The sequence below is a fragment of the Ascochyta rabiei genome, chromosome 4 (assembly GCF_004011695.2).
Source record: "Ascochyta rabiei chromosome 4, complete sequence".
NCBI classification, from domain to species: Eukaryota; Fungi; Ascomycota; class Dothideomycetes; order Pleosporales; family Didymellaceae; genus Ascochyta; species Ascochyta rabiei.
The window spans coordinates 934067-951379 of NC_082408.1; the positions used below are offsets into that span (position 1 = coordinate 934067).

Below are 17313 nucleotides of genomic sequence, written 5' to 3' on the forward strand. Positions count from 1 at the left end.
AGTTAGAATTAACGCTAGCGCAATCTTAAGGAACTTTATAAACTATCCTATAGAAAGCTATATTTATAGCTAGCATATAAGGCAGATGTATAGGCACATACTAGGGCAATAATATTAATAAGGCTAGGTTAAAATAATTGCTAATAAAAGGGCTTAAGCCTTATTAAAGCTAACTTCTACTAGAGCTAATGGCACAATTAAACCTAGAGGACTACCTGCTTTACTAATAGTTTAAAGAAGCTAAGTAAGAACACCTTAGCAGCTATTAGAACATAAAGTTATAGTCTAAAGTACCCCTAACAAAGACTAAGGTAGCAGGATACTAGATACTTAACTGTATATAGGTATACATATATAAGCTTAATAAGAACTACTACCTACTTAAATATAAGGCGCAACTAGTAGTCTAAGGTAACTAGCAATAAAACATTACTTCTAAAGATACCTACGCAGCAATACTAGCAAGCAGGTCCTTTAGAATACTTATAGCAGTTTTAGCAGCATATAACCTAGAACTTAAGCAGTTCAATGTTATAAACGCCTTTATTTATATATTAATTAATAGAGAGGTCTATATAAGGATGCTATATAGGTATTAGAAACTAGGCATAGTTCTACAGCTACACAAGGCACTATATAGACTAAGAATCTCTCTACTCCTCTAGTAGAAGGAATTTATATCTACTCTAATAAGCTATAGATTTACAGTTATTCCCTATAAACCCTGCTGCTTACTTAAGAATAGAGTTACTATCTTCTTCTATATAGACAATATTATTATAGATTATTACCTAACTAAAAGACATAAGGCAGATAAGGCCCTTAGCTATATTACTAACAAATACTCTGTTATAGAAGGAAATAATCTGCAATAGTTCCTAGGAGTAGAGATAACCTAAGATTAAGATAACCTAAGGATCCTCCTCTTATAGGCGTTATATATTAACAAAAATATCTCCCTAGCAGATAAGATAGACATATAACACAACACACTAATATTAAGTATTAAGCTTCTACTAAATAAAGGGGAAGCTGTAGCATTAGAAATTAACAGATACTAGAGAAAGATTAGATCTTTCCTCTTTACTACAGTTACTACTAGGCCTAATATTGCCTTTGCTATATCTAGGCTGGCACAGTTTCTAACTAACCTAGGACAGCAGCACTATAACGCAGCAGATTAAGTACTATTGTACCTATAAGGAACACAAGACCTATCCCTTACCTTTAGAGGTAATAAGCACCTAGTAGTTACTAGTAATACATTATTTGCTAATAATACTCTTAATAGGAAGAGCTTCTAAGGATATACTAATAAACTATACAGAGGACTTATTACCTAGAGAGCTAATAAACAAGACACAGTTACTACATTAACAACTAAAGTAGAGCTACATGCCCTAGCACAGGTAGCTAAGAAAGCTATCTTTATCTTACAACTATTATTAGAACTTAGTATACACCTTTTATAATTAACAATTACTATTTAATATAATAATACCTAGACTATCTAATTAATTAATAAGGAAGTCTTAAAACTCTAAACTAAACTATAACATATAGACATTTATAACTACTAGCTGCAATAAGAGGCAAATAAAGGCACTATAATAGTAACCTATGTCCTATCTACTAAGATGTTAGCTACTAGACTTATAAAGGCTCTGCCTGCAAGTAAGTAGTTAACCTTTCTAAGGTAGCTAGGACTAGAAAAACATACTAAGCGAAGAAAGCCAGCTAACGCCTAGATAGAATTACTTAACTAAAAGCTCTCTAACCTAGAGGTACAATAAGAGCCAGTTATGTTTAGCTTTAATTAGGGCCTTAAAGCTGAGGGGGTGTGTCAGATAACCAACCTTGCTAAACCAAGTTAGGGGTTTAGGGTTAACCTTGGTTAACTTAGGGGCTAGCGGCACACACACATAAAATGAGCCATTAAGACAGATAATTATTAAAAAAATCACCTTTATTATTATCTTTGCACATTAAGCATATTATCTGACAAATCTATACTCTTAGCTAAGCTGCTGCAAGGTCCCTAGAGATGCTACAAGGACTTGTTTTAATAATATAATAGCAGTAGACCTCTATTTACTTACTAGTTTTAAGGGCTCTAAGTGGCAGAAACAGCACAATAAGCTACAGGAGTATTTTAAAGCTATTGTAATTAACCTCTGCAATACTAATCCTAAGTATTAACAACTCCTCTATAATCTATAGTAATAGTAGTTATGTTAGGGGTAGCATAAATATCCTGTGCTATTTAAAATAGCTTACAATTTCCTCTCTATCCTAAGTACCAGCTGTAATTGCAAGTGCTGTTTCAGCGTTGCTAGGCGTACAATAACTAATAATTAGAACTAATTACAGCTAAGTATAATAGAGGCTATTTAATTACAGAAGAATTAGCTATATTATAGGCTTATTACAAGCCTATATACTAAGATAGAGGCGTTAATAGTACTACAGGAGAAGAAGCGGGTAGATTTAACAGAAACAGCAACCCCTAAGTACTTACAGGCGTTACAGGATAGGCCTCCTTTATAGTTATTAACTACGCTAGACTAAAAATAGCAACTGTATACCTGTAGCTACGTCTCTACGCTGTAAAGTGGGCCTGCGCTGTAATTTTGGGACGTAACGGCTGACGATAATTGCTGTTACTTACGGCAATCGACCTTTGCCGTAGCCGTTTACTTACGGTTGGACACGCTGGACATGGACCTCGACCTTGCCGATCGTCAAGAAGACCATAGACGACTCAGGCCTCTCGGAACAACCTATCCGCATAGTTCCTTATGGGGAGTGGCTTTTAGCACTCAAAACTAAGGCCATAGAGGCAGAAACGGATACAAGCATCGATTATGCAATGCTCGTGCAGAAGCTTCCCGGTATGAAGCTGATCGACTTTTACGAAGGGCTGCAGGATGGTAATCCAAAGGGACCCAGTTTGACATTGGCCGTGGAAAAGACATCTGCAATCAGTGGCAAGCTGGCGGGACTAGAGCCTATCCACGGTGATTGGATCGCCGGATGGGTGGAAGAGTGGCTGAAGGCTGCGAGAACGTTGTGATCGTCATCAAACGACACTCATTTCAGTACTGTGAGTCATAACTCCCTGCCGCCAATCCGAGAACATGGCTAAAGTCGTTTATAGTACAATCGCTAAGCAGTTTAGGCGCGGTAAGTCATCTTCTCGAATCCTGGAGTTTTGGGGTCCAACTTCCGAGGTTCCAAATTGGTGTTGCAGATATATTACTCTCCCAGAACACAAGGCAATAAAGCCACTTTGGGGGGCGGCAACAAATAGATGAGCTTGCAATGACTTGCGAAACCCAAGAACTTCAAAAGCTTCGCCCTGCACTGCCTGAAAGCTTGTACTATCTTCCCCCTCTTTCGAAATATAACCCCTTGTTGTTCACAGCCGCAGAAATGGTTGGTCGCACTGCTCTGTTTGCTCTTGCGCTTGCGCCTTTTGCCGTAGCTCAGGTCTCTGAGGGATTCGAGCAAGGCTGGAACCAGACTACCTGGACCACGTATGCGCCTGACTGCAACCAGGGTGGCAAGGTCACCCTCGACACGACCACTGCCCACACTGGAAGGAACTCAATCAGAGTTGATGGCGCTGGTGGCTACTGTGGACATATTTTCGTGGGCACGAACAAAGTTCCTACCGGGGATGTCTATGTCAGGACCTACTTGTAAGTTGTGAACTTCGAATTGAGAAGTCATTGTACCGCATGGTGCAACGGACTGACCGCTTCGACAGCAAAGCCGCAAAGGCATTCACCGACTCCCATGTTACCTTCATCACCCACCCAGATCCTGCTCAAGGCACTAACAAGCACCTGCGCATTGGCGGCCAATCGAAGATCCTCATGTACAACCGTGAGTCTGACGACGCCACTCTTCCGGACCTCTCGCCTCAGGGCATTGCATCGTCGGTTTCAGTCCCAGTCAACACTTGGCGCTGTCTGGAATACCACTTGGGCACGGATGGTAGTATCGAGACTTGGTTCAACGGCACTGCTGTTGCCGGCCTGACCTCCAAGCCAGGTGTGAGCAACCCGAACGCTGCGCAGTGGCAGAGGAGCAGCATCAAGCCAAAGGTTACGGGTGTTTACTTTGGCTGGGAGAGCTACGGTGGCGACACAAACACATTCTGGTATGACGACATTGTGGTCAGCAACAAGAAGATTGGTTGTTAGAAGCTGTTCTGTGTGTAGGAAAAGCAGCCACTTCGATTTAATTAGCTAACACTGACGCTTTACGTTACATTTTTTAAGACGTACCAACACAACATTGTCCTATGAAGCATTCCCTGATAGCTTGTTGATGTCGATAGCGTCCGCCATGACTTTGTACCCAGCATTGTTCGGGTGAATTCCATCTCCAGAGTCGTATGCGGGATTCAATTTCGCATGGTCTGTCTCAGCGCGTAGCGGAGTTCCCAAGTCAAAGACAGAATCAAATAGCTGTTTTCCGTCCTCCAACATCCAATCATTGATGTTTTGACGCTGCCTTGACTGCTCGGTCGAGAATCCGCCAGGCAGTATTGTTGTTCCGAAAACTCTCTTATAAGTCTTCCTCGCGCTCAGTACAACCTGCTTGTATGCTTCGATGATCTTCGCAGCCGGTACATCTGCGCGCAGATCGTTAGAGCCAATGTGTATAATCAGATCTGTCGCCCCAGATTGCGGAGCCACATCCCATTCGTAACGCCGCAGCCCAGAGTCCCCGAACATGAAATTTGGTAGCCGGGTCCCAGCTGGGAGATTGCGGAGGCCTACGCTCTCGGAGCTTGTGAGTTGATTTCCTGAGAGCCCAGCGTTGATGACTGCCATATACTGCGTTCCACCTGCCTCTTTCAACCGGTACGCCAAATAGTCAGGCCAGCGACCGTTTGTGTTTGTAGTTGATCCAGCGCCATCCGTGGTCGAGGATCCAAATGCCACCACGGCGTTCAAAGGTGTCATTGGCATGACGTCAAGACCTGTGATGAGCCACCAGGAATTCGTCATCATTGGGTATTCCACAAAGGCAAGTTCAGCGGGTAGTTTCATCGCGACCTCCGGCGAGGAGACGTAGGAGGTCTGTGACGCGACAAGGTGGCCCGTAAGGGCTTCTCCTTTCACCAGATGGAAAGAGATGGCGACAGCATCGAACGCCTCAACCTCTATTGGGACTGGATCACTGATCGTTTCGGAACCAGGCTCCAGGATAACTTGTGTTTGCCTGTTGAATAGCACCTGTGCTGATTTCTTTCCAACCATGGGACCATGGACAGAAGTAGCCACGGAAACATCGGCCAGCGTGATTGGTTCATCTCCGTAGCGATTGGAGAGACGTAGGCGAACAGCTTGACCACTAGCGTGCACACGAACGATCTGACGAAGCTTGCGCCCAACCAATCCCATGGACAGCATTCGGGAAGGCGGTGCAAACCATGCTGCAACCCAGCGCTGCGAGGCTGCTGCCGTCATTGCGGTTATGTTAGGAGTAGAGTCTAGACAGTCAGCGCGCTCCGGCGTAGTAGCGAGATGCAAAAGAGGACGCCACGGGGCGAGAGTGATGCAACAAGCAGCTTGTGGCAGTATTTGCTTACCTATCTTATAGTCAGACACCGAAGAAGCTTCGGAGATCGCAGCGGATCGTCCGTTACTTACGGAACCAGATGTAAGTGCGATGTTTAGTGGACCAGATGCGATTGCACGAGAAAGGGCTGGTGTGGCCCAGGCTAGCGATTAAGCTAGTTTTCCCTTCTTCCGCGGGCTGGTTGCGTCGGTCGGCCTCAAGAGTTGAAGGGCGATTCCGAGGCCTGACCTCATCGCAGCGTAAATTAAGACGCGATCTTAGCTACTGATTGAACAGCCAATTCGAAACGCTGCACAGGGGAAACCGACAACGCAGCCTAGGTCAAGATTCTTAGAAAATCCAACTTCTATACGTGTGCTATTGTAAGGACTCTTGCCTACAGCCTGTTTACCTAACGAGCACCCCGCTCGATCCTAGCGTTGTCTTGTACCCATCGTCGGCTTCTATATTCAACCTCAGATCCATTCAATGCTCATTTGAAAGTCTGTAGACCAGCCAGTGCCATGGCATTACCATGCCAGCTAAGATGAATAGAGCAGGAAAGCTGTCCCCAGTTGTTCCTTCACCAAAGCTCATTACGATCCAGGTGAACGGAGATGCACTGGTCTCACTTCGACCGCGACCATGAGCTGATCTCGAATGGAATCACTTTGTTTAGCTGAAGAGAGTTACGTATGACAACTCCCATGTAAGCCGTGACGCATATCTCGTGCATCCGCAGCGCCGGACTACAACTAGCGAAACCAAAACCCAAGAGTCAGATCCAAACCCCGACCAGCCAGCAAAAGGCCTACAAGAGATCGAATAACTCTTAACAGGGGACTCGTCAGTCGGCTCCAGGATCTGCGAGGCAGTGCACTGATCGGAAGGATTGCTTTCGGTTTCACCGCCACAGTGATCGGTATTGAATACCTTAGCACGCATTCGCCGGCCCTGACGTCTCCCTTCTGCGTCGCTTTGACGCCTGCGATTTGGTTGGGGTAAAGCAGGTCATAGCATTGGTTGGCGACGACGTCCGAGACGGTGGTGTCTGGGTCTTTGTAGCAGTTTTCGATGTTGTATAGACCGACGTCGAAGGTGGGGAATGTGTATGGGGCGTGGCAGGAGTACTTGTAGGATCCGAATTCTTGCAGCTTGCAAACTCTGTCACCACCAGTTCGGTTGCGTCGTTTGTGGTCTTGCAGTCGCTATCGGAGAACGTCTCGAAGTAGCAGACGGTATCTTTAGGTGCGTCTCCAGTTGTGGTGGTGTCGGAACTCAGGAACTTGTACGCTGTGCATTCGTTGTAGGGAACGTTGTCGATGGTCTTGTTAAATAGGTAGAGGCCCTCATACGTTCGACAGGTTCGTAACTCATACAAAAATGCTTTGACATTTGTATACACGACTGCGGGTACTTTGGGCGTCTTCTTCTTGCAACCCTATTTGAAGTATCCCATGGAAGGAAGAGCGCGAGACATTCGGTTGGATTCTTCTGAGGAGTAACTTCAGCAGTGCAGTCCTTGTTGCATGTGTATCCATCTGGTATTTTGGGTGTCTTTGGAAAACACGAAGTAATTGTAAAACGTAAGAAATTGTAAAACAGAAGTAATTGTAAAACACAAGTGATTGCAAAACACAAGTAGCTATAAAACAGTACTTAGTTCGGTACAATGGTTAGCCTCGTGGCCGAAAATTACTCTCTGGACGCCTGGAAAGGCTGCACAGCGTCTGCAAACAGACGTTGCCGTACCATACGGGGGATCATGTCATTGCTTGGCATGGGACTCAACATGACCTTTGACGCGGCCGTCTACCAGATCTTGTCATCTTGGCGAGCGAAATGCGTTATATTTGGAGGTCCAGCACGTGTTTTGCTGTGACCATGAACAAATAACGGTATCAGGCCGAATGTCAAGCTGTTGAGATGTTAGAGTTGGAGCTGGAGCGGGAGCTGGATGATAAACACGACCGGGCCGATGATTGTCCGGAGGCGCTAACCATGTTCAGGCTACTCCCATGAAATTCTCGGCTGGCAAAAAGTTGCTTCGAGCTTTGCAGGACCAGACGCCAATTGCACCACCAGGTCCCCGTCTCCATACTCTCGACGCCATGGCTCTCGTGCAGACCAACCCCGATGCCTACGTGATCAAGCCAGAGGCCGCTGCGCCTGCCATCGACACCAGCGACTGGCCGTTGCTACTCAAGAACTACAGCGACCGTAGGCAGCCCGCGACAGAGCTTCACTCGAGAATGCATGAGCTAACAAAAACGCAGTGCTCGTCCGCACATCGCATTATACCCCCATCCCGCAAGGATGCGCGCCCCTTGCGCGTGACCTCAAGTCGTACATCTCTTCCGGCGTCATCAACCTCGACAAGCCGTCGAACCCGTCTTCCCACGAGGTCGTCTCATGGATCAAGCGCATGCTCCGGTACGCAATACGAGCGCGCAAAACATACCCATCACGTGGCTAACGCATCTGCAGCGTCGAGAAGACAGGTCACTCGGGAACCCTCGATCCCAAGGTCACTGGGTGCTTGATTGTGTGCATTGACCGCGCTACTCGCCTCGTCAAGTCGCAGCAGGGCGCCGGAAAGGAGTACGTCTGCGTCATCCGCATGCACGACAAGTTGCCCGGCGGCGAGGCCCAGTTTGCGCGCGCCCTCGAGACCCTCACCGGTGCTCTCTTCCAGCGTCCCCCGCTCATCTCCGCCGTCAAGCGCCAGCTCCGTATCCGTACCATCCACGAGAGCAAGTTGTACGAGTTTGACAACGAGAGGCAGCTCGGTGTCTTCTGGGTCAGCTGCGAGGCCGGTACCTACATCCGTACTCTCTGTGTCCACTTGGGTCTGCTGCTCGGTGTCGGCGCCCACATGCAGGAGCTGCGTCGTGTAAGGTCCGGTGCCATGGACGAGACCAAGGACTTGGTTACCCTCCACGACGTCCTCGATGCCCAGTGGCTCCACGACAACAACCGCGACGAGTCGTACCTGCGCCACGTCATCTCTCCCCTCGAGAGCCTTCTGACCAGCTACAAGCGCATCGTCGTCAAGGACAGCTCCGTCAACGCTATCTGCTACGGTGCCAAGCTCATGCTTCCCGGTCTCCTCCGCTTCGAGAAGGGCATCGAGATCCACGAGGAGATTGTCCTCATGACCACCAAGGGTGAGGCTATTGCCCTTGCGTACGCCCAGATGTCCGCCGTCGAGATGACATCCTGCGACCACGGCGTTGTTGCCAAGATCAAGCGTGTCATCATGGAGCGCGACCTGTACCCCAGGCGATGGGGCATGGGCCCGGTTGCCACTGAGAAGAAGAAGATGAAGGAAGCTGGCACACTCGATGTAAGTTGACACGTCCAACAAGATTTATTCACCCTGCTAACTTGACTAGAAATTTGGCCGCCCTAACGAAAAGACCCCCGCCAAGTGGAACACCGAGTACAAGGACTTCAACAGGACCGACGTCGAGTCTGCACCTCTCGCTGAGACCACCTCCACTGCTGAAGTCCTCGCTGCTCCTGCCGTTGCCCCTACCGGTGAGGCCCCCGAGGCCAGCGGCGCGTCTGAGAAGACCAAGAAGCGCAAGCACGACGAGGAGGAGACAGCTGAGGAGAAGGCCGAGCGCAAGCGCAAAAAGAAGGAGGAGAAGGCGGCCAAGAAGGCCAAGAAGGAGAAGAGGAAGAGTAAGGCGGCCGACAGCGACAGCGACTCTGACTGAGCAGATTCAGCTATGTTGTGAAATATCGATTATCTCGGCCCGCCACAGCAGCGCCCTGTTGTTGCTGTTTGATCTACAAGCGATGTACACGACCCATGTGTGCATGTTGCGCATTGCGCTCTTTTCTTGGATACCTGCTCATCTGTAGCATACGGAAAACCGCGTACGGGAGTCGGCGTTATTGGATTGGCATGAAGGAGTTGGGCGCGTCTTATCTTGGCATCAGGGCGGACGACTAGGTGTACGAACATGACAGTGCGTCGACAGACACGTCGATTCCATTCGAGGTTCTAGCTGTAAATGTCGAAGTAGAAGCTCTAAGAAACATTCACAAACTTCAAGTTCAGTGCCCTTTGGCGTGTTGCGCCAAATTCAAGTGCAGCTTATTGTGGAAGGTTCTGGCGCGTTCTCTGACGTCTTCATCACGTGCGCGATGCCGAATGGTGGAGATCGCGAGACCGTTCCATGCACTCGACGTTAAAAGCGAGCCTCACTCTTGCACCACTCGCCCAAGACCGAGTTACTTTCGCGCACACACAAGATACCCGTTTGAGTTTTATAATATCTAGTCACAATGGTCAAAGAGACCAAACTTTACGATTCGTTAGGTATGAACGGCCCACCCTTGCATGCCCCTCCCGGCCTTGCTTGCCCGCAGAGCTCACGGATAGTTACATCTGCTAACACTGCATACAGGCGTATCATCGACAGCCACGCAAGAAGAAATCAAGAAAGCATATCGCAAAGCAGCGCTCAAATGGCACCCGGACAAGAACAAGGACAACCCGCAGGCAGCCGAGAAGTTCAAAGGTAAGGCTGAGCCTCTCCCCTCTCGCTGCTAAGATGTCACGCTGACACAGCTCTACAGAATGCTCGCAAGCATACGAGATCCTCTCCGACCCCGAGAAGCGCCAGACATATGATCAGTACGGCCTCGAATTTATACTGCGCGGCGGCCAGCCTGCGCCAGAGGGTGCTGACCCCGGAGGCAACCCCTTCGCTGGCGGCGGTGGCTTCCCCTTTGCTGGCGCTGGAGGTATGCCTGGCGGCGGTGGCGGCGCGCGCACATTCCACTTCTCGACTGGCGGCGGTGGGGGCGGTGCCAACGGCTTCAACTTCTCGAATCCAGAGAGCATCTTTTCCGAATTCTTTCGCAGCGGCGGCGGCGGCGGTATGGGCGGCGACGACGACGACTTCGGTGGGTTTGGAATGGGCGGCATGCCCGGTGGCATGGGGGGCTCGCGCGGTGGCAGGGCGCCAGGAGGTCGGTTCTCGGGAGGCAGGAGGGCGCCCGAGCCCGAAGTCACAGTCGTTGAGAAGCCGCTGGCGATCACGCTTGAGGAGCTGTTCAATGGCACAACGAAGAAGCTCAAGATCAAGCGGAAGACGTTCGACCAGGCCACGGGCAAGCAGAGCACGCAGGACCGGATCCTGGAGGTACCTATCAAGAAGGGCCTGAAAGCCGGCAGCAAGATCAAGTTCTCCGACGTCGGCGACCAGGTCGAGGGCGGGACACAGGACCTGCACTTTGTCGTTGCGGAGGTAAGTTCGCCCCAGTGCAACGTCCAAACCACTGCTAACATGCTCCCAGAAACCGCACACCCTCTTCACCCGCGAAGGCGACGACGTCAAGCGCACCATCGAACTCGACCTCAAAGAAGCCCTGACTGGCTGGCGGCGCACCGTGCAAACAATCGACGGCAAGCAATTGAGCGTGGGCAGCAGCGGGCCTACAGGCCCTACCTGGACAGAGCGCTACCCCAACCTCGGCATGCCTAAGAGCAAGAAGCCCAACGAGCGCGGCGACTTCATCGTCGGCGTCAACATCAAGTTCCCCACTAGCCTGACGCTGCAGCAGAAAGAGCAGCTCAAGACGATCTTGTAGCGTGTCATATTCTTGCTCTTTGCAAGTTCTCCATGCTCAACGAGCGAACGGCGTTGGCGGTGTTTTGACAACTGCGGGTTTCCACGTAGAATCGTGGACCCTTCTCTTTTTCTTGTGTTCATATTGAGATGGGGTTGGGTTGGAGTTTTCAAAGAAAAAGAAGTTGACAGGCTGGTTAGTGCCTTGTCTGTAGACGATGAGACGATTAATGAAAACGAAATGTATATTCTTCAGCTTGATGAAAGTATAATAACAGAGATTCTGTGCTGGTGGATGACGATAACTCGATTGAATCTTTTGCGTAGAGCTAAGCGAAGAAGCAATAAAATACAATGGTAACTTGCTACTCCAACGAACTCAACAACCACCTGCATCTCTCCCCGTCCCCCGAAGCCCAACGCATCGCTACTCATACATCGAGTGTCGCGGTCAACATAAATGCCCTCAAGGCTATCACTAAGTCGACAAATCAGAATAATAAGCACAACACTCCAATGCCACTCTATATCACTGAACCTGCACTGAAAATCCACTGTTACATACTTCATACATTCATAAAGCTCACTAATCTACAACCCATTACTGCTCCATCGCAAAGCCCCTGAGTCTGTACCCATCTACTCATACATGTCCCAAATGCGGCACATACGTACCTTCTTGCCCAACGGAGAGCGTGCGAGTGTCGCGGTCGTAGGCGTGTTTGTTTGGCTCGAGCAGGCTGCCGTCTTTTGCACCGATGAGACCGCGGAGTTCGGTGGTGCTGCTTTCGCCGTCCGCTCCATGGGTCGCGTTGCTCGCGCCGTCGACAGCCGGCCAAAACGCCTCCTCGGCATCCAGCGTCGCCTGCCACACGGCACTAGCCCTCTGCTTAACCTCCTCCCACCGCTTGTCGTCGCCTGCGACAGCCTGCGACACGCCCTCGTTGATGATGCGCTCGAGCGTCTCCACAAACATCATGAAGTTCTTATTCGACCAGTTGGGGATGAACTCCTTCCTCATTGCGCCGCCATCGAGGTCCTTCGAGTAATCCATCGTCGTGCGGTTAGGGCTGCGCGATCGACTTGCGCCAGATCCCGGCAGCGGGCTTGCGCTGCGTCGCCGGTCTTGCTTGCGTGCCCACGACCACGCTTCAAAGTAGACTTTCTCTGTACTGAAGAGGCAGACGGCAGCTTCGAGCCATGGCAGGAATTCGTTTGGGGACTGCGTGGATAGCTGTGAAAAGAGGGCTTCGAAACGCTGGACGCCGAGGCTCTTTTGCGAGGATGTTGGGGCTGGGGAGGTGAGGTTGTATGAACGCGTCATCTCGTCGAACCATTCGAATTCGCGCTTGACGTTTTCGATCGCGGCGTCTAGCCACCGTAGGAGTCGCGCTTCGATGGACTCGACGTTGGCTTGTTGGGCCGGTGAGGTGGATGACTTGACGATGCGCGTCAGATTCTCCGCGAGCGTGATGTAGCCCTGGATGTAGAGCCGGTCGTTGGCGAGCCATTCCGCGATGAGCGGTTTGGGGAGCTGGCCTTGTGCTGCGCGGGCCAGGAAGGGCGCCGTCGTTGTGCGCTTGAACTGCGGTATGCTGATTGAAAGCAGGTGTGTAGTGAGCGCCCAAGGGACGTCGGTGGGGTCGAGATTCGCTTTGGAGACGAAGGCTCCGGGGTGATGTTGAACCATCTTGAGATGTTGTTGCTTGTGCTGATGAGGTGGAGGGTTGTTGATGGAATTTGAGTGACCTTGTTGTAGTCGTTGAGTTGGTATGCTAGAAACTTCGAACTGAAGTACCCCCTCTCCGGAACCCCAGCCGTCCTTATATCCTCCCCTCTATTCCGCGCCAAGAACAACCAACCTGAAGTTACGCACTAATGATTTAGAAATACCAAGCCTTGAGCCTGAAGCATGGTCAGTACACATGACGTACGTCTTGGCTTGAGCCATTTAGCTGCACTCGAACGAACAGCGCCGAGTGTTCTAGAGGGAGCTTTCAGCTTTAAAGCCGCAATAGCGCGCTGAAGTAACTTGCTAGTAGGAGCGGGATGCTTGGCGATGTGAGGTTCAATATCCTCGAGGGATCGTACAGCATGGCGGGGTGACTTGGCGGGGTGACGATGACGCCACTGGACCCTGGAAATGCCGGAGTTCTCCACACACGAGTTTGGTTCAACTCTCGTGCGAAGAATCTCGGATGAAGGAAGACGAGGTCGATTTTTGCGCGCTGAATGCGTGTGTCTAGTACACACTGGTGTCTGCGATTGCGATCACGATATACATCTCGTCGTCATGTCGTGGCGCGGTGCACTTCGACGGCTCTCACAGCAACACTTCAACCCCAGCATATCCTGATGCTGGCCACAGCCGACTACGCCTACATGCCGATCTTTCTGGCACGCTCTACTCGGCTTGATCGCCACCGAGCTTCGGCGCAGCAGGCTGTGGCGCAGCACCTCTCCTCTTCCGCAAGGGGTGGACTAGCCAATTGAGCGTCGTTGTATCTATACGTGGAGGGATCTACATACTCTTGCGCTTCAGCTGGCCGCCCTCAGCTACAGCCGAGGGAGCAGTCTCCTGATCGACAGGCGGCGCGGAGATGTCGACGTTACCCGTCGAAGGCTCCAGGGGACTTTCGGAAGCCTCGGCCTCCCACTCGGTGAGCATGTCGTCCACTTGACTGTCGTTAGATATGAATAATGAACATGGTACACAAAGTCCAGGAGGGCTTCACTTACTGATGGTACACATCTCATCCTCTTCTTCGGCTGCTGTGGAGGGTGCAAGTTCAGTACCGTTGACCGTTGAAGGCTCCAAGGATCTTATCGGAGCCTGAGAAGTAGGAGGAGACGAAGGGGACAGGTCGCTATGTCAGCTGTTATCAAAGTTAGCCACATTATTTATGCTAGTGAAGGTCTTTACTCACGCTCGCGAGGTGCATCGTCAACCTGCGCGGCAGGCGAGAGGAAAGCAGAATTTTTGGCAGGGGCAGCGGAGATGGCATCTGGAGGCCGGCAGGGGAGAGTCTATGCGTGTCAGGAATATCTCAGTGTATTGTTTCGGCTTCACATACCTTGCAACGACGAATAATTGCCGGTTCGTGGCGGCCAGGAGGACGTCTTCGGTGTGACATAGTGTCGAGAAGTGAGCGTTCTGGGCATCGGTGGAGGAAGGTCGCAGCGAGGAAGAAGAGAAGCCTTGGTTCTGGAGAGATACTGGATAAGAGATCTGAAGAAGCGGATAATTCGGAAGAGCATCCAGCTGATAAATCCGAGAGAGATTGTGACGCAGAGAATAAGCTGGAGACTGAACGCACGTTCGATATTGGAGATCTCAGACGCCGCCGTGGGGCAATACTCAGCCGCCAAGAGCTCTACATCAAGTCCAGGTATTTCTGGAGAAGTGGTGCAGGTGGAGAGGAAGGCGAAGGCGACGAAGGTAGGGTTGATGAAGTTGTTGAAGTTGTTGTTGATGTTGATGATTGTTGGCGGGCCGACCTCCCACCTATCCCACTTGTCACCTTTGGCAACCTGTTCAGCGATGTAACGGTTATGGTCGTCCTTGACCTGCTTTTCGTGCTCCAACATGGCGGTCTCTTCACTGATCGTGCACCAGTAGTGGTCCAGTTGCTCTTGAATGACGTGACGATGGACGACTTTTGCGTTGCGGAGACAGCTTGGAGTCGGGAACATACAATCTGCTTCGACGAGAGCGTAGTGAACTACGGGATCGGTGATAAGCCAGCTGTAGTCGTGAGCTGCGATGAACATGGTGGCAACGAGTTGTAAAGTTCAAACGTGAGGCAAGCAAGCTAGCAAAGGGCAGGATGGAAAGTGAGTATGCAAGTTACTGTTTGTTTTGTTGTGGTCGCGCGTTTGCACGTTAATCGATTGAACTTGGCGGAAAAACCGACAGGGCGAGGGCTTGCGGATTTGAGGTGGAGGAGCATATCTGTGTGGTGGAGGGCCGACAATGCAGCGAACGATGACCAACCCAAGTGGTCGCTGGTCTAAACATAGCGAAATGGAACAAAGACTACACGTAACATCTTCAAAGCCTTTAGTAGTGAAGTAGCAGGTCTATATGCCTAGCTACAACCTATACGAATTCCCCTATCATAACTAGCTATACTGACCCCCTATACCTAGACGAAATCAACTAAGCAACAGCTTAAACACCCTAGTAGTCTATTACTAGCAATAGTGATAGACAAACAAACTCTTTACAACAAGAACAACAACAACAACAACAACAACAACAACAACAACAACAACAACAACAACAACAACAACAACAACAACAACAACAACAACAACAACAACAACAACAACAACAACAACAACAACAACAACAACAACAACAACAACAACAACAACAACAACAACAACAACAATACAAAGACTGTCTACTGCAATAGCAATAGCTAGCAATAGACAACAAACAACAAACGCTAGAACTACCTACTTGTAGGATAGTTCTACACAACCCTAATTTAACAGGGCAACGGCTCTTCTTAACAACCTAGGGCACAGGCCCTCACTATTAGACTACGAGCACACATTTACTACCCCTTTAAACAAACACACTCCTTAAATTACTAGAGCAGCTTAACTGCTCTTGTCTTATATAGTCTTAGACTCACACAGGACGTTAAACTCATCAATCAATCAATCAATCAATCATTCAAAGCCTTTAGGAACAATGAGGTGACAGTGCCCAGGATAGCTGACAAGAAATGCACCCTGCGTTAGTATTATGCCAGAGCAGAACGTGGGCACCCATCACAAGATGAGTGCAAAAATACGTGACACGAAAGACACAAGGATGTATCAAAAGAGCACAAAACGTGACCTCATGACAGAGGAGACGAAAATGACAGCGGTATTTTTCATTTAGTCCTTGCGCAAACCAACTATGATGGCGCTTGAACTCTAAAGCTATACGGCTGGACCATGCGGGCAGAGCGATGCTATGTACAGCATCGTGGACAGCCAAATTCCTTACGATCAGGTGAAAGAAAACGAACTAGACCAGTGTTCCATGAACTGATTCGGATAGCTAATTTCGATTTCCCCAAAGCAGCGTCTGTTGGACATCGAGAGTGCTCAAACTGACTCCTCGAGTTCCTCGCTGGCTGTGCTGTCAAGGACGGCATCGACCTCATCTTCAAGCAGCTCCAACTTGACCTTGGTCTTGCGGTCAGTGGCCTTCATGGCTTTGGCGACGCGACCGGTCTTGACGGCTGGATTATGAATCAGTATGCAAGTATGTATTTAAGACAGCATACGACTTACGAGTCTTGGCTGGGCTCTCGATGGTCTTGTACTTGGACCTGGAGGGCACCACGGCCGCGCTGGGACGTCCAGCCGCTTCTACCTTCAGTTTGGCTGCCAACTTCTTGACCTTGCGAAGCTGGCATTCGACGGCATCGTAGGTCGCGCCCTGGCCAAAGAGACGTGCTACCTCGTTCATGTTAAGCTAATGTGTGTTAGTAAATGTCTACAGGTAAAAGCGGGCGCAAGTAGAGCGTACGTGGGTTGAAGCAGCAATAACTGCGGCAAGGAGGCGGTCCTTCGCGTCTGACTCTTTCCAATTGATAGCCATTTGTACAGGATGAGTGTGATATTGTGCTATGAAATGTCAGCAAGGGTCTTGATGCGGTGGATGTTGCACGGTCATGCAGGACTGAGAGCGGATCCATCTGTGCAGGCTGACGAGAATGCAGCTTGACAGCAAGCAAGAATGGTTTGGGAAGCCAGTGTGGCAGAGTGTGAGGCGACAGACAAGCTCTTGCGCTCAAACTCAGCTTCCGTGTTGGGAGCAGTGTACTTACAGAAGTGTAGACAGGTGCAAGCTGAGTTCGTTGGACCTAAACGGAGATCTTGGCTTATGCTTGAGGTTGTGCGCAACGGAAAGAAGCAGCGTTGAGGATTCAGTGAGAAGTACTGTGATTCCGGGTGGGGGGACGGCGGTGAAGGCGGCATTTTGAAGTGGAGACTGCCAGCTGCGCGGCGCGTGAAGTGAAGGTGAGCGCGTTGAGCGATTCAACTACAGCCTGCCACAGCCCAGCCCAGAGGTCTTCCTGTGCTTTTGCTGTCCGCATATTGCCGCAAGCTTCAGTAGACTGTCATCCTTTGCTTTGCATGATATGGA

At 49.9% G+C, this 17313-nt stretch overlaps 9 protein-coding genes across 9 annotated transcripts, besides 9 other annotated features; 4 read left to right on the top strand and 5 right to left on the bottom strand.

Annotated features, from left to right (window-relative positions):
- Positions 1 to 2004: part of a mobile genetic element that runs on past the window's edge.
- Positions 1470 to 1523: a tandem repeat.
- Positions 2005 to 2869: 865 nt separating the features above from the next.
- Positions 2870 to 3073, top strand: EKO05_0002729 (uncharacterized protein; the record flags this gene model as incomplete). The annotated part of the gene is made up of 1 exon (XM_059635983.1): positions 2870 to 3073. The coding sequence occupies one exon, from the start codon at positions 2870 to 2872 to the stop codon at positions 3071 to 3073; it is 204 nt and encodes a 67-aa protein (XP_059491966.1).
- Positions 3074 to 3432: 359 nt separating this feature from the next.
- Positions 3433 to 4208, top strand: EKO05_0002730 (uncharacterized protein; the record flags this gene model as incomplete). The annotated part of the gene is made up of 2 exons (XM_038937956.1): positions 3433 to 3701; positions 3770 to 4208. The coding sequence occupies 2 exons, from the start codon at positions 3433 to 3435 to the stop codon at positions 4206 to 4208; spliced, it is 708 nt and encodes a 235-aa protein (XP_038801318.1).
- A 99-nt stretch (positions 4209 to 4307) lies between these two features.
- Positions 4308 to 5483, bottom strand: EKO05_0002731 (uncharacterized protein; the record flags this gene model as incomplete). The annotated part of the gene is made up of 1 exon (XM_038945124.1): positions 4308 to 5483. The coding sequence occupies one exon, from the start codon at positions 5481 to 5483 to the stop codon at positions 4308 to 4310; it is 1176 nt and encodes a 391-aa protein (XP_038801319.1).
- Positions 5484 to 6249: 766 nt separating this feature from the next.
- EKO05_0002732 (uncharacterized protein) lies at positions 6250 to 6519 on the bottom strand (the record flags this gene model as incomplete). Its single annotated transcript, XM_059635984.1, has 1 exon — positions 6250 to 6519. The coding sequence occupies one exon, from the start codon at positions 6517 to 6519 to the stop codon at positions 6250 to 6252; it is 270 nt and encodes an 89-aa protein (XP_059491967.1).
- A 1166-nt stretch (positions 6520 to 7685) lies between these two features.
- Positions 7686 to 9296, top strand: EKO05_0002733 (centromere/microtubule-binding protein cbf5; the record flags this gene model as incomplete). The annotated part of the gene is made up of 4 exons (XM_038937897.2): positions 7686 to 7794; positions 7851 to 8007; positions 8062 to 8920; positions 8970 to 9296. The coding sequence occupies 4 exons, from the start codon at positions 7686 to 7688 to the stop codon at positions 9294 to 9296; spliced, it is 1452 nt and encodes a 483-aa protein (XP_038801320.2).
- A 574-nt stretch (positions 9297 to 9870) lies between these two features.
- On the top strand, positions 9871 to 11181 carry EKO05_0002734 (Molecular chaperone (DnaJ super); the record flags this gene model as incomplete). Its single annotated transcript, XM_038938027.1, has 4 exons — positions 9871 to 9904; positions 9993 to 10106; positions 10165 to 10838; positions 10888 to 11181. The coding sequence occupies 4 exons, from the start codon at positions 9871 to 9873 to the stop codon at positions 11179 to 11181; spliced, it is 1116 nt and encodes a 371-aa protein (XP_038801321.1).
- Positions 10450 to 10488: a tandem repeat.
- A 621-nt stretch (positions 11182 to 11802) lies between the features above and the next one.
- On the bottom strand, positions 11803 to 12849 carry EKO05_0002735 (uncharacterized protein; the record flags this gene model as incomplete). The annotated part of the gene is made up of 1 exon (XM_038945125.1): positions 11803 to 12849. The coding sequence occupies one exon, from the start codon at positions 12847 to 12849 to the stop codon at positions 11803 to 11805; it is 1047 nt and encodes a 348-aa protein (XP_038801322.1).
- Positions 12850 to 13563: 714 nt separating this feature from the next.
- Positions 13564 to 14930, bottom strand: EKO05_0002736 (uncharacterized protein; the record flags this gene model as incomplete). Its single annotated transcript, XM_059635985.1, has 5 exons — positions 13564 to 13640; positions 13689 to 13835; positions 13899 to 14026; positions 14083 to 14164; positions 14234 to 14930. The coding sequence occupies 5 exons, from the start codon at positions 14928 to 14930 to the stop codon at positions 13564 to 13566; spliced, it is 1131 nt and encodes a 376-aa protein (XP_059491968.1).
- Positions 14604 to 14647: a tandem repeat.
- A 293-nt stretch (positions 14931 to 15223) lies between the features above and the next one.
- Positions 15224 to 15384: a dispersed repeat.
- Positions 15385 to 15553: a tandem repeat.
- Positions 15554 to 15645: a dispersed repeat.
- Positions 15646 to 15673: 28 nt separating this feature from the next.
- Positions 15674 to 15839: a mobile genetic element.
- Positions 15819 to 15847: a tandem repeat.
- Positions 15848 to 16265: 418 nt separating this feature from the next.
- EKO05_0002737 (uncharacterized protein) lies at positions 16266 to 17144 on the bottom strand (the record flags this gene model as incomplete). Its single annotated transcript, XM_038938162.1, has 4 exons — positions 16266 to 16402; positions 16455 to 16638; positions 16693 to 16790; positions 16994 to 17144. The coding sequence occupies 4 exons, from the start codon at positions 17142 to 17144 to the stop codon at positions 16266 to 16268; spliced, it is 570 nt and encodes a 189-aa protein (XP_038801325.1).
- Between the last annotated feature and the right edge of the window lie 169 nt (positions 17145 to 17313).